The sequence below is a fragment of the Entelurus aequoreus genome, linkage group LG25, assembly GCF_033978785.1.
Source record: "Entelurus aequoreus isolate RoL-2023_Sb linkage group LG25, RoL_Eaeq_v1.1, whole genome shotgun sequence".
Classification (NCBI taxonomy): Eukaryota; Metazoa; Chordata; class Actinopteri; order Syngnathiformes; family Syngnathidae; genus Entelurus; species Entelurus aequoreus.
The window spans coordinates 23,806,650-23,825,727 of record NC_084755.1 but is presented as its reverse complement, the minus strand read 5'-3'; the positions used below and the strand labels follow the sequence as shown (position 1 = coordinate 23,825,727).

Sequence of the window (19,078 nt, the reverse complement as noted above, 5' to 3'; positions counted from 1 at the left end):
ACATATGTTTAATGTACCCTAAGATTTTTTGTCAAAATAAAGCCAATAATGCAATTTTTTGTGGTCCCCTTTATTTAGAAAAGTACCGAAATAATTTTGGTACCGGTACCAAAATATTGGTATCGGGACAACACTAATTGCATTGCATTCATTTTTTCAAAAATACGATTGTCATCAAAACAAATGCCCAAAACAACATAGTTTTGCATCGGTTTTCAGTTTAGATTAAAAAAAAAAAAGTCTCTATGAATGCTCCCCAATTTATTCACACTCAGAGGGAACAGCAGTCCAGTGTCAACGCTTCCCCAATGAAATCCTCCATTTCAGATAGCAGGCTTTTAAATATATTCCCTCTTCAGTACGACGTTTGCTCTAATGAGCTGTGGTTTCCGAGAAATGTTTGCTGATGGCGGGCTTATCTTGCTATCCAGAAACAAGTCGCATTAGCCAATTAAGGAGGAAAAAAGGATGGATGATAAGGGATGGAGATAAAGGTGCAGGGGAGTTGCAGAGAAGGTGCACAATTACATGAGGAGCCCAAAGCTCCAAAGATAAATCCAAAGGAGGAAGATGGCATGGCAGCGGTGAAAGGAAGTTTTGGAGGGATTTATTTATATAAAGATGGCAGATGGAGACAAGATAGATTTACAAGTGATAAAGACCGAGATGAAGGGCCCTCTGGAAGCAAAGGTTTATGGTCAACAAGCGAGAGTAGAGCGTATGCATTAAAACAATCCTAATGGTCTTTTTTATCTTCTTTTTTTTGCTTTTTGCCTTCTGGAATAAATACACAAATGAATCAGTGCGCTGCTATGCAATGTTAGTGTTTACCCTCGTGGGGATGGAGAACAGATGTGCCACATAAAAATGAATACGCTGCACTATGATGATGTTATTGTACTGGTCACGTTCTGAATTTCTCTTCATCCATTTGTGAAGTCAGAGACCGACCGCCCTTTTTCCTCTTCTGGTTCATTCAAATTGTATTTAATGAGCCTTAATCGCTCTCCTAAATGTCTCGGTGAGGTGGAGAATTAAAATGCAGGGCAATGCAATCCCCCCCCCACCCCCTAATTGGTTGTTCAACGCCTAATTGGTTGATGAATTAAGAGGTCCCGGGACTCGCAAGGACGAGAGTAACGTGACACATGTCAACTCTCGTGTCTCTGGAGCATGGCTGTGATAATAGTTTCATTACGGGCAAGAACCGATCAGAGGAACTATATAATATGTACAGTATGAACTCTACAATAATTATCCCTGCAATTAAGTAATATATTTTTTTAATCAACAAACAGATAAAAAAACAACTAATTTCAAGGAAATATTTTCACGGGTCCGCATGGTAGCTGTAGTTGTGACCCCAAGATGCGGAGACAGGAGATGACTTGCAGGTAAGAATGTCTTTAATTAGCAACACTAGTGCAGCAAGGAAGTGCACAGGAAGCATCAGTGAAGTAAGGAAGCAAGCAAAGCAAGACAACGCATGAAACAAATCATAGCTGTCAAACGATTAAAATAATTAGTTGTGATTGTTAATCAAAACGAATCGCCCTATTGCAGATAAATGTAATTTCTTGTCGTTAATCCTGGACAAATGATTTTTCAAGATGTTATGACCATGACTGGACAGTTAGTTTGCTTCAATTTAAACATCCTAATTGCGCCGTAAATCAGAATTTTCCCTCGGGCATTAATATAGTATTTCTGATTTCTGATCTGAACACAAAAAGGACACAAACACTTTTAATGATGGTGTCCTGCCAGATTTTGTATTTTGTAGGAATACAGAATGTGTATTCCTGCTGTAGGGGCACTTGCATTCAGAGGAGGAGCTACACCATGTTTGGATACCAGTCTCACGCATTAATAACACAATGTGGATTGTTTTGATCATGCTTTGATTGTCAAAGGTGTTTGGTAATATAACCTGAATACATGCTTTTGATATTTCTGTTTCTTTTGATATTCAAATCTCTGTAAAATCAGCCAGCTAATCATTCTGTAATTGTGGACAATCAATCAGAGCAGGTTATAAAATAGTATAAACTAGTATTGTCCCGATACCAATATTTTGGTACCGGTACCAACATTATTTCAATACTTTTCGCTACTTTTCTAAATAAAGGGGACCACAAAAAATTGCATTATTGACTTTAATTTAACAACAAATCTTACAGTACATTAAAGATATATTTCTTATTGCAAGTTTGTCCTTAAATAAAATAGTGAACACACAACACAACTTGTCTTTTATTAGTAAGTAAGCAAACAAAGGCTTCTAATTTAGCTGCTGACATATGCAGTAACATATTGTGTCATTTCCATTCTATTATTCTGTCAAAATTATTAAGGACAAGTGGTAGAAAATGAATGATTAATCTACTTGTTAATATCTGCTTACTTTCTAGAAGAAAGATGATGTTGTGATGCCAAAAAACATCGACGTAATCATAGTAGTATCGACTAGATACGCTACTGTACTTGGTATCATTACAGTGGATGTCAGGTGTATATCCACCAATGGCGTTTGTTTACATTTTGACACCGGTGAGCTACGCTGTTTAGTGAAGCATGTTTAGCTAATCCTCGTCCTGCAGGGATGATACTTGTAAGAAACTCACTTTATTTGTCACCATGGAGGCAAGGTGGTACTTTTCAGAGGCGGTATGGGACCGAATATGATTCATTAGTATCGCGATACTATACTAATACCGGTATACCGTACAACCCTAGTATACACTTTATTTCAATCTGCCAGAAAACCTTTGTTTAGGTAGAAATATCACAGATTACATTACAAAACATGTTTGACAAAGCATGATCGTAATTAAAAACGATTTTTCATTTTGTTATGGTAGTTAGACTGGATGTGACTCATAGCGCTTTTATTGTGAAGCTGGAAGTGTGATTGGCATGAGAAGAGGTGCCTTGACATGTTTAGACGACGTAAAAGTCTCTGATAAAAGTGACTCTAGACTTCCTGTCTAACATCTTTTTTTCCCCTTTTTTCGGAACTTATAGTTAACGTGTTATTATCGCGTTAACTTAGACACCCCTAGTTTAAACGGTCCAGCCCTGTCCGAAATGCAGGGCTGGCATATAAAGAAGCGTGATTGGCAACCCGATTGTGGTAGATTGCAGCACTCAGGCCAGAGGAGTGGCGGAGTCAGACAGGGAGAGGAACGAAAATAAAAGCAGTGGAAAGGAAACAAAAACAGAATATAATGAAACAAGACGAGGTCAGACCTGGTGTGACAAAAACGGCAAAAAAACAGATAAAAAGCAAATAGAAGTTGTCAGGATGGAATCAGCTTTGCTGGTATTTTAGTGGTAATAATAACAAGGGGGATTCCATCCCAACAACTGTTGTGCTGACAGAGGCCTGGCATTAATTAAGAGGTTTCAAGACTCACAAGGATGAGATTAGCGTGGCACATGTCTGGACAACGTTTTAACAGATGGACGTCTTGTCCAGTGTCTCCAGGGCAGGGGTGTCTGAATCCTTCTCATTACGGGCCACATCCCATCAGAGAAACCATAAAATAAGTACTGTTTAAACTGTAAATGATTAGAACTACTTTTAAAACCAGACATTAAGTAAAACTATTGAATAAAAAGGTATACAGGAGTTGTCAGGATGCAATCACTCTCATTAGCATTGTAGTGTTAATATTAACGAGGCTGATTCCATTCTAACAACTATTGTTGTGCTGGCTTTTTTACATCATAACAGCTGGCGTTTTTGGATCTGGTACCGAGAACTCAGACTAAGGCTATGTCTACTCTAAGCCAGATAACCCCTTAAACAAATAATTATTTAGCCTAAACCCAGTTTCAGCCACACTAAACTACCGTTTAAAGGCCTACTGAAACCCACTACCGACCACGCAGTCTGATAGTTTGTATATCAATGATGAAATCTTAACATTGCAACACATGCCAATACGGCCGGGTTAACTTATAAAGTGCAATTTTAAATTTCCCGCTAAACTTCCGGTTGAAAACGTCTATGTATGATGACGTATGCGCGTGACGTCAATGGTTGAAACGGAAGTATTGGTACACCATTGTATCCAATACAAAAAGCTTGGTTTTCATCGCAAAATTCCACAGTATTCTGGACATCTGTGTTGGTGAATCTTTTGCAATTTGTTTAATGAACAATGAAGACTACAAAGAAGAAAGCTGTAGGTGGGATCGGTGTATTAGCGGCTGGCTGCAGTAACACAACCAGGAGGACTTTGAGATGGATAGCAGACGCGCTATCCAACGCTAGCCGCCGACCGCACGGATGATCAGGTGAAGTCCTTCGTCGCTCTGTCGATCACTGGAACGCAGGTGAGCACGGGTGTTGATGAGCAGATGAGGGCTGGCTGGCGTAGGTGGATAGCTAATGTTTTTAGCATAGCTCTGTGAGGTCCCGTTGCTAAGTTAGCTTCAATGGCGTCATTAGCAACAGCATTGTTAAGCTTCGCCAGGCTGGAAAACATTAACCGTGTATTTACAGGTCCATGGTTTAATAGTATTGTTGATTTTCTGTCTATCCTTCCAGTCAGGGGCTTATTTCTTTTGTTTCTATCTGCAGTTAAGACCGATGCTATCACGTTAGCTCCGTAGCTAAAGTGCTTCGCCGATGTATTGTCGTGGAGATAAAAGTCACTGTGAATGTCCATTTCACGTTCTCGACTCTCATTTTCAAGAGGATATAGTATCCGAGGTGGTTTAAAATACAAATCCGTGATCCACAATAGAAAAAGGAGAGAGTGTGGAATCCAATGAGCCAGCTTGTACCTAAGTTACGGTCAGAGCGAAAAAAGATGCGTCCTGCACTGCACTCTAGTCCTTCACTCTTACGTTCCTCATCCACGAATCTTTCATCCTGGCTCAAATTAATGGGGTAATCGTCACTTTCTCGGTCAGAATCGCTCTCGCTGCTGGTGTAAACAATGGGAAAATGTGAGGGGCCCTTCAACCTGTGACGTCACGCTACTTCCGGTACAGGCAAGGCTTTTTTTATCAGCGACCAAAAGTTGCAAACTTTATCGTCGATGTTCTCTACTAAATCCTTTCAGCAAAAATATGGCAATATCGCGAAATGATCAAGTATGACACATAGAATGGATCTGCTATCCCCGTTTAAATAAAAACAATTCATAACCCGGCCGTATTAGCATGTGTTGCAATGTTAAGATTTCATCATTGATATATAAACTATCAGACTGCGTGGTCGGTAGTAGTGGGTTTCAGTAGGTCTTTAATAATTTCACACATCAGTCGCTCCTGAGTATAAGTCGCACCCCCGGCCGGCCAAACTATGAAAAAAACTGCGACTTATAGTCCGAAAAATACGGTAGGTAAACCACACTTTGTTAAAGATAAAACACAAATTGTAGGAATTTGTTACAAAATCAAGTCATCTAACTTGCATTAGTTTACGTTATGTGTTTGGACAGTTTGGACCCTAATATTTGGCATCAAGCCAAACAGTTGTGTGCGCGTCTACGTATCTGTATGTGTCACCTTTTTGTTGGTCTTCTCCTGTGTTTGGTGTTGCTTCCTGTCCTGCGCTCTTCCTTTGGTGGCACTTCCTGTTGTGTTGTTGTTTTTTCGTGACCGCTTCACACATCTTTCTCTGAGCACTGATCCATGCACCTGCTTTCTGTTAGCCATCAGTTCTATTTAAGTTGAGCGTGAGCTTCCATTCTTTGTCGAGACTTTGTTTGGAACGGATAGTCATTCCCTCCTTTCGTGAGTTTTGCTGTGTTCCAGTATTCCCATTGGTTGTTATGCAACCTGTCAGTTTTAGTTTAGTTTTTGCACAGCCTTCCCTATGCTTCGGGGCCTTCTTAGCGGCACTCGTCTTTGTTTGTTTTGAGCTACATTAAATACTTGAACTTGCACGATCTTCTCCATCTGGGGAACATGCCAGTAATCGCCGTCATGCGACCCGAGCGTCACAGTACGGGCATAGCAGAGGAGCGAGTTAACTTTATTACCTGTCGATCTGACTGATTGCTATTTAATTGCTTAGCTAAGTTTAAAGCAAAGGTGGTCATACTTTAATCATGCCACATTTGGTGAGGCATGTTTGAAAGCAGCGCGGCACTTCTGTGTTTAGAGCGTCACTTTTATCGATGGTTTTGAAGCCCAAATATATGAAATATATACATATTGCACTTCACGCACACTCTTTATTAACCAGTAAAGGTGCCTTTATTTGCCATTTTTTCTCGACTCGCTGTTTCTTCTTGTGCGCGCTGACACACCAAACATGCTCCTCCCCTTTGTACGTCACCGCCGCACGGCAGCATGCGGATGAAAAACAGTACTGGTATTTTTCAAAGGCAGTATTAAAGTTAAAGTTAAAGTACCACTGATAGTCACACACACACACTTGGTGTGGTGAAATTACCCTCTGCATTTGACCCATTCTCTTGTTCTACCCCCTGGGAGGTGAGGGGAGCAGTGAGCAGCAGCGGTGGCCGCGCTCGGGAATCATTTTGGTGATTTAACCCCCAATTCCAACCTTTGATGCTGAGTGCCAAGCAGGGAGGTAATGGGTCCCATTTTTATAGTCTTTGGTATGACTATTTATATAGTATAGCAGTGTTTTTCAACCACTAGTGTGCCGTAAGATATTGACTGATGTGTCGTGGGAAATTTCGGAATGTCACCTAATTGTTCTTAAGAAATATTTTTTGCAAACCACTAATTGTCACAACGTGGAGGTTTTTTCTCAGGACGCAAACGGACTTTTCTGGACAACGTTAGCAGGTAGGAACATATTTATTCTTGACTCTCTAATAGGTGAAAACAAAAAAGCCGCACGAGGCGAAGGCACAACTTAGCGCAGGCACAACTTAGCGCAGGAAACAAAAACTCTGCGCAGGAAACAAAAACTAACACTTAGGGTAAACTATGGACAGGGCAAAACAAAAACTCGCTAACTTTGGCAAAACTTACTTGGCATGGCATTAAGCAAACAATCGTGTGAATACAAGCATGAAAAGAGCATGAAACAATCGCATGAATACAAGCATGAACTATGGCATGAAAAGAACAATGTCGCCAGCCCGACTAACTGGCAACGACAGGCTTAAATAATAGTCTCTCTTAATTAGAAATAGGTATGACCCAAACGCAAGAGACAGGTGAAAATCATAAGTCGTCATGGAAACTAAAACAAACAAGGGAGCGCAAACAGGAACTAAAAGAGTCCAAAAACTAACAAAAACTAACAAAAACATAATCCAGACCCCAGATCATGACACTAACTGTATTCTACAAATAACGTGCCGTCATTGAGTGACCGTATTGTCTTATGATCAACAGAGTAACCATGTAATACTCTTCCATGTCAGTAGGTGGCAGCAGCTAGATAATTGCTCTGTGGGCCTAATTTGAGATAAGAAAATTAGCGATGCATGGTTATTTTTAAAATTTTATTATTATTATTATTTTTGTTTATTTACGCAGGAAAGGTCCCATCGGGATTAAGAATCTCTTTTACAAAAGAGTCCAAAGCACCAGCGTAGGTGCCACTGGGAGATAGGTGGGCCGTGATTAGGATGGCGGAAGCTGGCATCGAACCTGGAACCCTCAAGTTGCTGGCACGGCCGATCCACCATCCGAGCCACGCCATCCCAAACGCCGTTATGATTATTGTATGAATTAATGTCGAACAATCGCATCAGGGATTTGATGAGAACGACTTTACATGGCCAATATTGCCTACTGAGTCTCATTTCTTAATATTGTCGAGTAGTATGCCTCGGGATTTTTTTCCAATGAAAAAAACGTGCCTCGGCTCAAAAAAGGTTGAAAAACACTAGTATAGTAAAGTACCGTTTTGAATTAATTAGTACCGCGGTACTTTATTAGTACTGATATACCATACAACCCTACTTCTAAGACAACCTGAGTACTGTTCAGGTTGTTGCAACGACGGAGCATTACGGGTACCTAGTCAGACGTACTGTGCTTTAACATACGGGTATTATTATGGTGTGTGTGTGTGTATAAGGACCCTACACTGCAAAAAGTCAGTCTTCAAAAACAAAAACAAAAAATACAAAAATTAGGGGTATTTTATTTGAACTAATCAAAATTATCTGCCAATAGAACAAGACAATTCGGCTTGTCAAGACTTTCCAAAACAAGTAAAATTATAAAACTTTAATGAACCCAAAAATACCTTAAAATAAGTATATTCTCACTAATAACAAGCGCACTTTTCTTGGTGGAAGAAAAATTAGACCTTTTTGCTCAATATGTTGAAAAATATTCGGCATCATGATTTTTTTTTTCATGCTTGAGTAAGAAATTATCACTTTAAAAAAGTAGTTTTATATTGTGAGTGTTGATGACAAGGTTATGCAACAGTTGATATTCTAGTTTCAAGCATGTTTTACTCAATATAGGTCATAACATCTCAGCAACAAGCTGTAATATCTTACTGAGATCATTTAGGACAAAAACCCTTAAAAGAAGTAAAACACTCTAACATAAAATCTGCTTAGTGAGAAGAATTATCTTATCAGACAGAAAATAAGCAAATATCACCCTTATTTGAGATATTTAATCTTACTTAGATTTCAGTTTTGCAGTGTAAAATGGCACCTATTAAGGATACATATTATCTGGCGTTTTTTTTCTTACTGCTGATTGTGAATTTGGGCTCTGCATAAGTCCCCAAAATTTGCGCCCGTCCGCCATTGTAGTCTAACACCATAGTCTATGACAGGGGTCGGCAACCCAAAATGTTGAAAGAGCCATATTGGAGCAAAAATACAAAAACAAATCTGTCTGGAGCCGCAACAAATTAGAAGCCATATTACATACAGATAGTGTGTCATGAGATATACATTGAATTGAGATGACTTAAAGGAAACTAAATGAGCTCAAATATAGCTACAAATGAGGCATAATGATGCAATATGTACATATAGCTAGGCTAAATAGCATGTTAGCATTGATTAGCTTGCAGTCATGCAGTGACCAAATATGTCTGATTAGCACTCCACACAAGTCAATAACATCAACAAAACTCACCTTTGTGTATTCACGCACAACGTTAACAGTTTGGTGGACAAAATGAGACAGAAAAAAAGTGGCATAAAACACGTCCTAGGAAGCCGGAGAAAGTTATACATGGAAACAAACTAAAGGTGAGTTCAAGGACCGCCAAAATTAGTAGGACAAAACGGTGCTCGCCAAATACTCGAATCAGTGAAGCATGTTTAATACAAACAGTGTGCTTTATAACAATTAGGGAGGTTTGTGTCATGTGTGTCCTCCCACAGAAACCATACTAAAACAAAAAAAGAAGGTTTTTTTCCCCCTCATCTTTTTCCATTTTTCATACATTTTTGAAAAAGCTTCAGAGAGCCACTAGGGCGGCGCTAAAGAGCCACATGCGGCTCTAGAGCCGCGGGTTGCCGACCCCTGGTCTATGAGCTCCTTCTTTTACTCCATCGATCAATTGAACACCATGAGAATACAATGATCTGAATGAATGAGATATTCACAAGCATACACATCCGGTCCCGAACTAGAAGTGATTACCAAGTGGGCTTCCATTTCGATACAGCTGTTCGATCCGAATACATGCATTCGTTATCCCACCAACCTTGCTCTCTCGCACGAGCAGCTGGTAGGCCGTGTGCTCGTCCAAGCTGAGGTCGTCCGGGAGGGCGGGAGATGAAGACTTGTCTGAGTTGAGTTGCTCCGACTTCAGCGAAGCCTGCTCGATTTCCGCCATCCTGATCTGGTGCAAGGAACAGACCTCAGTGATTCACATCCCGGGGCAGATGTAGTGTGAGAGAAAAAAACTGTTATAGTTTCTACACACCACTTAACAAAATGGTAATTTATGACATGTTTTCAAATGGCTAGGGAACAAAAGTCATCCCCCACCATCCATCCAATCACAGCACAGCATAATGCGCATGTTACATACAATCAGACGTGTTGTTGTAGCAAAGGTATTATTTCTAATGCTCTTTCTACAATGTCTATTAGTAACATATTTTTCGGACGACAAGGCGCACTTCAACCCGGTGCGCCTGATGTACGTATTCATTCTGGTTGTGCTTACCCACCTCAAAGCAATTTTATGTGGTACAAGGTGTAATTCATAAGTGTGACCAATAGATGGCAGTCACACATAAGAGATACTGTATGTATGGACTGCAGGTTGACGCCTGTTCAATAAATGACGCTAGCAAGTACCGGCGAGCAAGCAACACCAAAATGTTGATGTTTTCATTGAGAATATAGAACATTACACACAAAAATCTGTCAAAATGTTTAAGTACAACTTTGATAAGCTACAAATTCGTACCGCTTGATGGAACACGGAGCATTACGGCTACTGTAGTCAGACGTACTGTGCTTCAACATACGGGTATTATTATGGTGGTGTGTGTATAAGGACCCTAAAACGGCACCAATGAGGATACATATTATCTGGAGTTTTTTTTCCTACATATTGGTACCTGGTTGGTTGTGTATTTGGGATCTGCATAAGTCCCCAAAATTTTCGCCCGTTCGCCATTGTAGTCTAACGCCGTAGTCTATAAGCTCCTTCTTTTACTCCATCCTCTTGTTGTGGGGCATTCATCCTCCACTGTTGCCATTTCTAATTCAAAGTAGCGTACAGTTCTAACTTACAGGTATATCTGTCAGTAGATTCGCTATGGAAGTGCTTACAACTACCAATACAACTAAGTTGACGGGGAAGAGACGTGGTCGAAGTGGAGGCACATTAATTAGAACGGTGCATCCTGAAGACACGGTCAGAAAGCGTCTTGAAGATGGTCTGTAAAACATAATCTATGCAACATTTTGACCAAAGAACGACTGTTATATATTATGTAGACCAGAAGGAAGTGTTTGTACAAACCCCAAAACCAGTGAAGTTGGCACATTGTGTAAATCGTGAATAAAAACAAAGTTCAAAAGCTGGCATCTGTGACGGTGTGGGGGCATATTAATGCCCAAGGCATGGGTAACTCTGTGAAAGCACCATTAATGCTGAAAAGTACATACAGGTTTTGGAGCAACATATGTTGCCATCCAAGCAATGTTATATTGGACGCCCCTGCTTATTACAGCAAGACAATGCCAAGCCACGTGTTACAACAGCATGGTTTCATAGTAAAAGAGTGCGGGTACTAGACTGGCCTGCCTGTAGTCCAGACCTGTCTCCCATTGAAAATGTGTGGCACATTATGAAGCCTAAAATACCACAACGGAGACCCCCGGACTGTTGAACAACTTAAGCTGTACATCAAGCAAAAATGGGAAAGAATTCCACCTGAGAAGCTTAAAAAATGTGTCTCCTCAGTTCCCAAACGTTTACTGAGTGTTGTTAAAAGGAAAGGCCATGTAACACAGCGGTGAACATGCCTTTTCCCAACTACTTTGGCACGTGTTGCAGCCATGAAATTCCAAGTTCATTATTATTTGCAAAAAAAAAAATTAAGTTTATGAGTTTGAACATCAAATATCTTGTCTTTGTAGTGCATTCAATTGAATATGGGTTGAAAAGGATTTGCAAATCATTGTATTCCGTTTATATTTACATCTAACACAATTTCCCAACTCATATGGAAACGGGGTTTGTATTTGCAGTCTATTCAATTGAATATAAGTTGAAAAGGATTTGCAAATCATTGTATTCTGTTTTTATTTACAAACTACACAACGTGCCAAATTCACTGGTTTTGGGTTTTGTAGAAAAAAATAAAATAAAATATGACCCCTTTAATGCAATTTATAATCTGGTGCGCCTTTTGTATAAAAATGTACCTGATTAGAGTCACTCATCGGCAGTACGCCTTATTATCCGGTGCGCCCTGTGGTCTGAAATATATGGTATAAAACAACTGATGGAAATAAATATGCATGCATAATGTACAAAATATATTACGCTCACTTGTGCCCTTACCTGTAAAATGCAATTTTGTTTGCTACTCCTTCATTTGTTCAGCTTGACAAACATGTTAAAAGTAGCTCCTGAGACTAACGGTGCAGCTCCTAACGGGGTGTCGTCTAAAAATAATAGCACCAGACATAATGTTGTGGAACGTGCACCATTCAAGTGCCCCCTGCAGACTGAAATGTAGTCAGCCTCCCCCCGGGGATGTCCTCATTAGGCAGTACCGTGATGGATATTGCTTCCCAGTGCAACTTTTGCGTCCCCCGTCACAAACCAAACACAAAACAGGTGACGGACGCCATGTGAGCAACACCCACCTTGTCGCGCACAAAACACACCATTAAGAGGTTAGAATGCAGCAGAGAGAGACTGATCAGAAGGAAAGAAGAAGTACGGAGAAGGAGGCAGGAGAGATTGATGGTTTGACAGCATCTGCAGACAGGCAGAAAACACGACTGACAGGTGAGACGCTCGTAGAGCCCGGTTATTGCTTCTTGTGAGCTGGCCCGCTGCACTTTGTCACCGTGACGGACAACACTGGGACAGGACAAAATGTTGCTGAGTTTATCTCGCACGCTCGACCTGCTGTCAGCAAAGTGAACCCACAAGTAGTAGGAGAGAGTTGCACACATGCGTGTTAAGGGGGGGGGGGGAGTTACAGTACATGCAAGGGGAAGGGGCTGGAGGGCCTTATTCATCTACTGCTTGGATGGAAAGTCGGTATTACACGATGCACTACGTTACAGGCTGAAATACACATTCACGTGTGTACGGGCATGCCTGCAAAATACTTTCCATTCACTGTGCTCTGTGAGATGAATGAAGCCCTGAGTGTGTAACGTTCTCGGTGCAAATGCCTCTTCCTGTGTGTGTGTGTGTGTGTGTGTGTGTGTGTGTGCGATCACATCAAATGGCCTCGTATATAAACATTATGTTTGTACTGCGTATAGATGTACTGTGTGTGATTTAATAAGAGGTTATTGGAGAACTTACTATTTACAGTGGAGCATCCAAAGTTGTTACAATCTGTATCCAAATGTCACAAGACAGGCGAATATATGGAGAGAGATACGTGAGGTAAGCAGACTGTCCGCAGTCACTTAATTGGTACCGCCAGGATTCTGCCATTTTGCCAATTGACGTAAATTTAACCAATCCCTGCAAATTATTTTGTCTAAATCGCCACCATTTTTTTTACAATCCCTGCAATTTTTCCCGGCACATTTTGGCCAGTCGTCAACATTTTGGCATTTACGCGACACAACGGTCTAACCCAGGGGTCCCCAAACTACGGCCTGCCAGTGTCCACAACCTGGCCCGTGAGATGTCCTGAGTTAAAAAAAAATGTTGGTAACACTTTAGTATGGGGAACATCCATCCATCTAAACATATGCACCATTAATTAGTTTATTAATTAGCTTATTAACATGCAAATTAGTAACATATTGGCTCTTAATTAGTCATTATTAAGTACTTATTAAGTACTTATTAATGCCTTATTCTGCATGGCCTTATTATACAACCAAAAAGCCATTAACTAAGAGTCTTCCCTAACCCTAAGTTAATAAGCAACTAATTAATGGTGCATATGTTTTTTTTATTAAAATTTTTCTTTTTAATTAAATTTTTTAACTGGCCTGTTCAGCTGCTCAAGAAAAAAAACATATTCTAGTGGTTGATGCCCATATCTGCGGTACATATTTACTTTACAAAAGAGAAGTGCGGGATACGTCCCTCGTTACCTTTTTTGTAGTTGACTATATTCAATGTTTGGATATATTTAGTGTTTGACACAGCCGGACTGCAGTAGATGCGGATAGAAAAAATACAAAAAAAAATACATAAAAACAATTATATATATATATATATATATATATATATATATATATATATATATATATATATATATATATATATATATATATATATATATATATACATACATACATACATACATACATACATACATACATACATATATATATATATATATATATATATATATATACATATATATATATATATATATATATATATATACATATATATATATATATATACATATATATATATATATATACATATATATATATACATATATATATGTATATATATATATATATATATATATATATGTATATATATATATATATATATATATATATATATATATATATATATATATATATATATATATATATATATATATATATATATATATATATATATATATATATATATATATATATATATATATATATATATTTAGGGCTGTCAAAGTTAACGCGATAATAACGTGTTAACTTTAAATTTCAATAACCGGCACTCATTTTTTTATTGGGCGATTAACACACACGGGTCCATTTTGACCTTCGGGCAGTGCCATAGTGGGCTGCAGTTCACATGATACTTAGGTCGCAACAATCACAAAAAAAGCATACAAAATGCTGGAGGGACTGCTGAATGTTTTCATTGTTAACTTAGATTTACATTTGTGTTATTGGGAATACTAAAAAAAACTTTAAAAAAAACTGACGCAACTCTCTCCTTTTACATAGTTGCCATTCGTCATTAAAGGGGAACTGCACTTAAAAAAAATGTCTACCATTCACAATCCTTATGTAAGACAAGAACACAAATGCTTTTCTTGTTTATGCATTATAAATAGTAAATAAATGCAAGCAAAAGTCAGCTAACAATGGAGCTCAAGGGAGTCGCTCTATACGCCTATAAAGTGGTTAAAAATCCAAACACCTCCATTAAGGTTTTATATAAACACTTTAAGTAAGTAATGTACCGTATTTCCTTGAATTGCCGCCGGGTATATAGTATGCGCATGCCTAGAATTACTGCTGGGTCAAACTCGTTTCGCAAAATAATTAGCACATGCTTAGCATTACCGCCGGCTCAGGATTAACGCCGGGTCAAACTCGTTTCGCAAAATTTTTTTTTTTTTAGCGCATGTCTAGAATTTCCGCCGGGTCAAACTCGTTTCGCAAAATAATTAGCATATGTCTAGAATTTCTGCCGGGTCAAACTCGTCACGTCACGAGTGACACTTCACCTGTCATCATTTGCAAAATGGAGGAGGCTGATTGCAATAATTTGAAATCGCATAAAGGGAAGAAGATTAAGAGCTATTCAGTAGGATTTAAGGTCCAAGCTATAGAATATGCTAAAAAGAACAGTAAGCAGCTATGTTTTATTAATATACCGTAGCTGGGTGTGTCAAATATGAGTCATTAAATGACTCCCGCCTCCTGGTGGTAGAGGGCGCTAGTGATCCTTCTTGCGACTACTGGGCTGCAGAAGAAGTGACAACAAGCAGCAAGAGTGAGCAGCGATCGTTTATTTTTTCCCTCTCGCTTGCACTTTTAACATGGAGGATTACATATCTAAAATAAAACAGTTTTCTAAACTGGACTTTCAATCGAAGCAGGAGGTAATAATTAAAGGAATATCTCCATCGAGACAGAGAGACTTTTAAAACTGAAGAAAGATAAGGAAGACTTCTATAATCAAGTTATCAATGCTTTTAGAAGGAGCTGCGCATGGACTTCATTTATAAGTAAAGGTAAGAACATAATAACGTTTTTTTTATTACCGGTAAATGTGCTTTTCATGATGTTGGATCTGTGTTGTTGTTGTTGTTGGGGACAAGTGTTGTAAATTAGCTTTGGCTACAAACACTATGATGCATACATTGGATAACTGTTTCAGATGTCTATGTTTTTGTATCTGTCCCTATTTCAAATAAACCTCTATATATATATATATATTTGGGCTGGGCAACGATTAAAAATTTTAATCATAGTTAATCGCACTATTTCTCTGATTAATCACGATTAACTGCATTGTATATGTAAAACCCAATAATTAATTAAAAAGTAGTGTGTAGTGCACCTTTATTGGAATATTCTCCCATATGAACAAAAGTGCCAAAACATTTGTTGTGCAAACACAATTTAAATCAGTACTTGTTAAACAGTAGCAGTTAAATAGCATATTTTATGAAAATCAACTCAAATAATGTCAATACAAACATTCAAGTTTATTGCCACTGCCAGGGTATTTGAGTTATCCTGTTTGTTATGGAAAATAAATATAATCTACATACAAATCCCTGAGCCACAATCATAACATCCGAACAGGCCATTTCTGAGGTAACAGCAGAAACATTTTCCTTTAATTTTCCTTTCCATAATGCCTCTCCTCTGTTTTCATTATTGACAGAACATGTGAATGCAGCACCCACCTTTCATCAATATAATGCACTGTAACTCCGAGGTAATTATGCTTACCGATTGATGTCCAGTAGTCCCCACTGAGAACAACTACAGCTGCACGTTGTAAAGTTGTCACTTTTACAGTCCTCTCCTTTTCATACAACTCGTGTATTCTTGGTGCGCCTTGATGGCGGCTCATACTTGCTGTCACTTGTTGCGATGGCGGGCGTCTTCCACAACACTAATGGGCCTACAGTCTGTAACTATCCACTTCGCTATGGCATTTGTTAGCTTCTCTTGCTCTGGTTTATCTATATTTCTCCCGCATGCTGCATTTAACGTAGTCTGCCGAAGCCTGGCTCCACTTTCTGCTTTTTTGAATGGTTTGCCCGCATCAACAGTGTGCTTCGCGTTAAGGTGATATTTTAGACTGGAAGTACTCCTGTGATAAGAAAATTCAGCTTGGCAGTGGCTACAAACAACTTTGCTTCTGTCAATCCCGCCGCCTAGAAGTACTTTATAATGAAAATGACCCTGTAAAAGTTCTGTTGAGCTACCCTTCTTCTCCATGCTTGTTTTGTTTTCTTCCGCGTTCTCCTCCCTTTTCCGCAGGAGCCAGCAATAGGCGTTAACAAAATAAAAGCATGTAATAAAAACATATGCAATAACGCGCGATAAAATATTTGTCCGCGTTAATAGATTGATGGGTTAACTCAAAAATAACGCATTAACTTGCCCACCCCTAATATATATATATATATATATATATCCTTACATCACACTCAAATTTATAAGCGCAGGCCTAAATTTACCACATGCCTTTGGTAAGCGCCAGAGTGAGAAGAGGTTTTAAAATAATTAGCGCATGCTTGCCAAGGAGATCATCGTTGACTTCAGGAAGCCCCAGTCCAGCCACGCTCTACTCTACATCAACGGCACAGCGGTGGAGATGGTAAGCAGCACCAAGTTCCTGGGGGTGCAGATAACTGACAATATAACCTGGTCCCTACACACCGGAGCTCTTGTAAAAAGAGCTCAGCAGCGCATGCACTTTTCGCGTCGGATGAAAAGAGCACAGCTCCCTCCCCCCATTCTCAGCACATTCTACAGAGGCACTATAGAGAGCCTACTGACCAATTGCATCTCTGTCTGGACTGGAGGCTGCAATGCCTCAGACTGGAAGTCTCTCCAGAGAGTGGTGAGGACGGCGGAAAAGATCATCAGGACTCCTCTTCCTCCTATACAGGAGATCGCAAAAAGCCGCTGCCTGACCAGGGCTCAGAAAATTTGCAGAGACTCCTCCCACCCCCCACCAAGGACTGCTTTCACTGCTGGACTCTAGAAAGAGGTTCCGCAGCCTCCGAAGCAGAACCTCCAGGTTCTGTAACAGCTTCTTCCCTCAAGCCGTAAGACTCTTGAACGCATCATAATTAAATGATCCCCTCAACTCCCCCCAAAATGGATTAACTCGCTGGAATAAAAAAGACAATATAACATACATCCATAAACGTGGACGCATGTGGAAAAGTGCAATATATTTATCTGTACAGTAATCTATTTATTTATTTATATATATTTATATATATTTATTTAGTTTATATATATATTTATATATTATTTATATATATTTATTTATTTATATATGCACCTTATTGCTTTTTTATCCTGCACTACCATGAGTTTATGTAACGAAATTTCGTTCCTATCTGTGCTGTAAAGTTCAAATTTGAATGACAATAAAAAGGAAGTCTAAGTCTAAGTCTAAGTCTTTACCGCATGCCTTTGGTAAGCGCCGGAGTGAGAAGAGGTTTTAAATTAATTACCGCCCCGGCGGCAATTCAAGGAAATACGGTAGTAACAAAACATTCATAATAAGATGTAATATTTATATATTTTGCAAATATTAAGCATTTGGTGCCAAATAATTTAAAAAAACGCATCACAACTTTTTTTATTTTATTTTGACATCACTGATTACCACTCACTTTAGACTTAATGAGAGACAACAAACATAGTAAAACATCCCTTACTGTACAATGTCTGCTCTTACTGGGATGCCGACTGATAGGATGTTGATATATTCCCGTTTAGATGAAGAATGACTCATAATACAAAACGTCTTTTCAGGTCTATTTTCGTCATTTCCGGGTCTAAGATGGCTGTCAAAGTGTACCGAGTTCTTAGTCTATGTCCACATTATTTTACTATCCAGGTAAGTGACATTATTTATGATCTAGAATTACCCATCACAAGCTCTGAGGCGAGAAAGCAGCTCACCAGCTCATGATGTCTACACTGCAGCATAAGGAAGTTGCCTCTCTCTCATCAATGCGCCGCTAAATGTGGGTCCTTAATGTTAATGCTTATAATAATTGGTTAATATTTAGGTCACAAAATGTAAATGGAGTATTGTCGGCGCTTTTTGAATGGTTGTTTATTGGGTTTTATGGTGAAAATATTCGCAATAGATGCAATGACATCACGGCTCTCATTGGCTCCGTTGTAAGCGGTGATAAGATTAGGACAGTTTGAAACTGGACCATGTTTTTTTCTACTTCTGTTCTTTATTATGGGATTAGGGTTGTACGGTATACCGGTATTAGTATAGTACCGCGATACTAATGAATCATATTCGGTACTATACCGCCTCTAAAAAGTACTGGTACCCAACCCATGTCCGATCATTAACCATGACGACGATCATCTTAAAATTAAACACACTACACGCAAGTGAATGAAGGGCATACTATAGTGAAACCACACTAAACAATGACAAACACATTTTGGTAGAATATTTGCACCACAACACAACATAAACACTACAGAACAAATTCCCCAAATTCCCTGCAGCACCAACTCTTCCGGGACGCTACAATATAAACAAACACCTAACATCCACTGTAATGAT

General features: G+C 39.1%; 1 protein-coding gene across 4 annotated transcripts in view; it reads right to left on the bottom strand.

Moving 5' to 3' along the window:
* Window positions 1-19,078, bottom strand: part of cacna1ia (calcium voltage-gated channel subunit alpha1 Ia) — a 566,877-nt gene that overhangs the window by 8,597 nt on the left and 539,202 nt on the right. For all 4 annotated transcript variants that reach the window (XM_062036515.1, XM_062036516.1, XM_062036514.1 and 1 more), the window contains one exon: window positions 9,632-9,769. In XM_062036515.1, coding sequence (XP_061892499.1) covers window positions 9,632-9,769 — 138 coding nt within the window. The remainder of the gene's footprint in view (window positions 1-9,631; window positions 9,770-19,078) is intronic.